Source organism: Xyrauchen texanus, chromosome 25 (genome assembly GCF_025860055.1).
Source record: "Xyrauchen texanus isolate HMW12.3.18 chromosome 25, RBS_HiC_50CHRs, whole genome shotgun sequence".
Lineage (NCBI taxonomy): Eukaryota > Metazoa > Chordata > Actinopteri > Cypriniformes > Catostomidae > Xyrauchen > Xyrauchen texanus.
Window position 1 is genome coordinate 34,715,039 of NC_068300.1, and position 4,906 is coordinate 34,719,944.

A 4,906-nucleotide genomic window follows, 5' to 3' on the forward strand; every position below is an offset into this window, starting at 1 on the left:
CGGCCCAAAACTATACAACGGTTTACCTGTGTCCCTCAGAACAGTTTTGATAGAAGCTATAATAGGCGTAGGAGTATAAGCAATCATAAAGTCTGTCATGGGTGGTGTAAGCTTAAACATGTGCTTGTGATGTCCGTTTTTCTTGCACTGTGGTTGTACATCTTAGTTCTTGAGACATCTGTGATGCATTTTGTGATGTCCTTTAGGGATGGGCGGATCGATTCTAAAAGTATCGATACCTCCGATACTGATGTTGTATCAAAAATATCGATCCTCACCCAAAAAATATCCATTCTAAATTATTTATTTCTTTTTTAACTAGGGATATTATTATTTGGTTACCATGAACAATAATCATAAGCTTCAAAGTGAAATAAAATGGATTAGGCTATATTAGCTTATATTTTAGCTACTTGTGCAGGATGGAACTGTTTCTTCTTCCACTCATCTTAACATTCATAAATGCTGAAAAACACAAACAGACAAGCACTTGTGCCGTCACAAGACTCGTTCAAACAAGAGGGATCAGAGCTTTGTAGAGGTAATGATAGAAAATCAGAGAAACAGCTTCTGGTTTGTAGGCGTCGTATGGCCTCCTATCTGTTTTAGGATTGATAGGAGGTGATGATAGGCGTGGTCGCCAAAACAACTCGCTTTTGACCCGGAACTTTTTCAATCTAATAACGCAATGGCGCAGCACCGTTGAGTGAATTGTGTTTTATTATTATTATTTTTATTTTTTTTACAGAGATTATCTCTACACACGCATGGAGATGCTCTGGGGAGCACTGGCAAGACAGACAGTCGGATTAAGCTGATCAACCAATCAGAACGTTCATTTCAGATGCGATTGGATGTGTTCTAACCAATCATATCTTCCGTTTCAGTAAGGGGCGGCACATTTCCAGCATCTGACACACAAGCATCCCTGGAGAAACTATCATTTGCACTGCATATTTATTTCCCTGCTAAACGTAAATATGAAATGTAATTGTGTATATTTACTTATACAGTTACATTTTGTGAAAATACTGCATGTTATTGCACCCCTTTTTTTGCCTTTAATGCTTTCGGTGGTGCCTTTTTGTCGTGATGTCAAATAAGTTACATTTATATTACTAAGTAGGAAAACAATTTCAATCTACCCCGAAAAGTACATAATAGTACACAAAAAACAAAACAAAAAACATTCATTTTTACGTAGGCTACATAGGCCTATGGTAATACAAGATAACGTGTTAACCTGAACATTACTACATTCATATTAATGTGGGCGGTGACTCAGTTGGTAGAGCGGGTCGGCCACTAATCACAGGTTCGAATCCCGGCCCACATGACTCTACATGCCGAAGTGTGGCAGGCTAGTGCCTTGCATGGCATCTCTGCCACCATTGGTGTATGCATGTGTGTATGAATGGGTGAATGTTTCACAGTGTAAAGCGCTTTGAATACCGCAAAAGGCGCTATATAAGTGCAGACCATTTACCATTTAATGCTTAACAGTTTATTGCGTATTATGAATTAGTTTATTAGTTAGACTAATAATAAATTATTAACAAATTTCATTGTAGCCTAATAAAAGGAACAATAATGACACACTCTTAAAATTGATGTGTTAAAAATGAACACAAAATATGTGTAAAAGGATTTGTAACACATTTTGTGTTACTACAGACACATGATGTGTAAATATTGTGCTCAACTGTTTACACAATTACTGTGTTAAACACATTTAGTAGTACATGTTTATATAAAAGGCATATATTCTGTTGCAAATACTCAACAGGCGATGTCAACTTTAATGATTGGATTTATTTATCATGTTGAAAATGTGAATAAAGCATTTTAACTCGCTGGGGGGAAACAACTGTTGGGACTACGGGGATGTTTTTCTGCGCATGCGCGGTGGCGTTCTTTTCCAACCGACGCCTAGCCAGCCGTCAGAATTCAGAAATGCGTCTGTCTGCCTCAGGTGAGTGAATATAATTAAACGTGTAAAATAATAAATATTTCTCCACATAGCATGAGAAAGAGTTGTGTTACTTGTCCAGGAAACATAATTTGTTTGTTTTAACCGTTTTCATGTTCCGTAGCCGAATATGTTTTGTGTGTTAACTAGCGTCAAGGCAATCGAGCTCTCACGCTTTGCAAAGCTGTTTATTTATTGGGTATGACTGCTAATAATTGTTTTTAAAAAGTCGTAACGTTAAAGGTTAATATACATGGCACCTTAAGTTTGAACTCATTTTACTAGTCTCTAACAGTCATTTTACCAAAAACGTCTTTTTAACCACTGCATAGTTGTGGCGATAAGTGTTGTGTGGTTTAAAAAGCGCGCCACTTTGTGCTAAGTTACCTTGCTTGTCACTGACTAGGCTATTTGCGTGTATTGATAACGCGATACACTTAACGTTTACATTTTCTCATTATTAAATTATGACTCTTGTATGATTACAGCATTATAATATGGTGTTATTATATCTTTTATCTAGGTAATGGAAGACGAGGGTCAAATCACGTTTACTCTAACAATTTTACACAGAGTTCTCGCGACTGTCTTCATAGACGGAAAGGAAACATGGAGAAAACTATTCACAGTTGGAAGTGTTGGAGAACTGATTAACTCAGCCAAAACGGAGCTCTCTCAACAAGTATCTATTGATCGAATACTGAGATTTGACACAGATTTTCAAGAATTTATTGACATCGATGTTAATTCAGAAGTGAAGGAGCTTGACAAATTCCAAATATATTATACTGCTAGTATCACACAGGATCCATTAGATGGAAGAGTTGAGTCATTACTGGTGAGTCATGTTTTCACTCTTCCTATTTATAATTTTCAAAGTAAACATTTCAATTGTAATTTTTTTTCCCTTAGTTTCATTCAACAGAAGTAAGCCGGACTGTCACCACAACTGGTCTGCTGACACTGCTCGAGGAAAAGGCCCCTACAATCTTGAGAGAACATGAAGACACAAAGACATTGTCAATTTCTTTGAGAAAGTTACTTGTTAAAGTGGCTGTGAGTGACCTTGTAGAAAAGCATGGATTGTAAGTATATAACTGTTTAACAGATTTGCACTCATAAGTTATTAATAACATCAAATAACATTAGCTGTGTTTACATGGACCCTTATAATCGAATTGACTGCTCAATCGGACTAAAAAACCTTCATGTAAACACCTTAATCGATCTGATTGAGCTCGATCCGATTGGAATTTCAATTGGATTGAAAGGGGTAGTTTATTCCTTTTGTAATCTGAGTGTAAACACTTGATCGGATTAAAAAACGAAACTGAAAGGACTGCACATGTGCAATGATGTTGAAATAGTGTAATGACGTTGAAATAGCGTAATGATTCATTTAGATGACACTTTATTCAACAGGAAGAACAGCGCGTTCCGTGCGTCATACGTCATTACGCTATTTCAATGTCATTACGCTATTTCAATGTCATTGCACATGCACAGTCCTTTCAGTTTCGGTTTTCAATCCGATCAAGTGTTTACATGTTCTCTCGATCAGATTACAAAAGGAATAAACTACCCCTTTCAATCCAATCGGAATTCCAATCGGATCGATTAAGATGTTTACATGAAGGTTTTTTAGTCCGATTGAGCAGTCAATTCGATTATAAGGGTCCATGTAAACGCAGCTGTCCTGCAGAATTTAACTTGTTAACAACCCTGATAAAACCTGGCTTTAGCCTTCTAGTAATCATGAAGAGATTGATTAGCTTGTTCAGGTGTGTTTGATTAGGATTGAGCTAAACTCTGCCGGACAGTGGCCTCACTGGAAGGGTCGAGTTTGCCCATCACTGGTCTAGAGTATCAATGTATTATTCAAAGTGGGAACTTTTTTGTGTGCATGTCAATGTTTGTGTTAATACGAGTTTCTGCATGTATATGCTTGTATTGCCCCTTTTTTTAGCTATCCATCTGGTTCAGAAAAGCTGGCACTGGCAAAGGAGATTGTGTCACTGTTCCCCTCATTAAGGATTAATGTCCCATTTGGCGAAAATGAAGGACATGTAAGGATGTTTTACATTATTAATTTATGAGTATGAAATTACTTGGCAGTGCGTATACAAACTGCAAAAGCATACTTGAGTCCAACTTTTTATTTGTCCGTTTCTCATGTTAGGAGCATTTTTTTTTTTGACCAAACATTCAGTTACCGTAGAAGATGGATAACGACGAAATCGCCAACTGTTGGTCAAATCTTCAAGGAATATCCCAGATTTCTGGACATGCCAGCCTTGGTAATACATGTTAAACTAAGCTGCAGAGAACTTTACACAAAGGTTGTGTTTCATAATTTGTTAATATTAATAATTTCTTTGTTTTTTGTTTTATGCACTGCAGGTGGACATTGAATTTTCCCAGATGACAGATGGGAAAGAAGACATGTTTATCATGAAATGGGAGGGGACGATTATCCCAAAACTCAAGGAAATAGCATCCTTTGAGAAAAAAATGTACATCAGACACTTATTGGAGAAAGCTGACAATCAGCAGGATGGTACGGTTTTATATGATTAATGTTTTGAAATGCTTATTTTTTTATCAACAGTATTTTTTACAGTATGAATTCCATGTTAAAACCAGAAAAAATGCAAAATAAACAGTATGTGAACCGTATTCAATGCTTCAGTGTGATTTCATGATAACTACATATTGTATTCTGATCTAGCTTTTTCAATAATGTTTTATAATAAAATAAATCTATAACACACAGTTGTGTTAGATGTATACAAAAAAGACACATTAATGTGTTAACTAAAGTAACACATTTGTCTGTGTGTTTTCACAACACATATTCTGTGTTGTATTTTAACACATAATGTGTTGTCCCTGAGCACACTCAGAGCATGTGTTGAAAACGACACATGTTGTGTTGTT

General features: G+C 36.3%; 1 protein-coding gene across 2 annotated transcripts; it reads left to right on the forward strand.

Moving 5' to 3' along the window:
* The first annotated feature begins 1,913 nt into the window (after positions 1 to 1,913).
* LOC127618473 (uncharacterized) lies at positions 1,914 to 4,639 on the forward strand. Of its 2 annotated transcripts, none has more exons than XM_052090938.1 (6): positions 1,914 to 1,972; positions 2,493 to 2,807; positions 2,882 to 3,054; positions 3,936 to 4,035; positions 4,149 to 4,266; positions 4,370 to 4,639. In XM_052090938.1, exons 2-5 carry the CDS (start codon positions 2,496 to 2,498, stop codon positions 4,164 to 4,166), a joined length of 603 nt encoding a protein of 200 aa, XP_051946898.1. In that variant the 5' UTR covers positions 1,914 to 1,972; positions 2,493 to 2,495; the 3' UTR covers positions 4,167 to 4,266; positions 4,370 to 4,639. The 2 variants fall into 2 exon arrangements, with proteins under 2 accessions (XP_051946898.1, XP_051946899.1); XM_052090939.1 differs by having other exon boundaries at positions 4,179 to 4,266.
* The last annotated feature ends 267 nt before the right edge of the window (positions 4,640 to 4,906 follow it).

Bases quoted from the DNA above. Each gene is read 5' to 3' on its own strand.
- LOC127618473 (XM_052090938.1), top strand. From the start codon at position 2,496: ATGGAAGACGAGGGTCAAATCACGTTTACTCTAACAATTTTACACAGA. The intron at 2,808-2,881 runs GTGAGTCATGTT...TTTTTCCCTTAG, and splicing joins GAAGAGTTGAGTCATTACTG to TTTCATTCAACAGAAGTAAG. The intron at 3,055-3,935 runs GTAAGTATATAA...CCCTTTTTTTAG, and splicing joins CTTGTAGAAAAGCATGGATT to CTATCCATCTGGTTCAGAAA.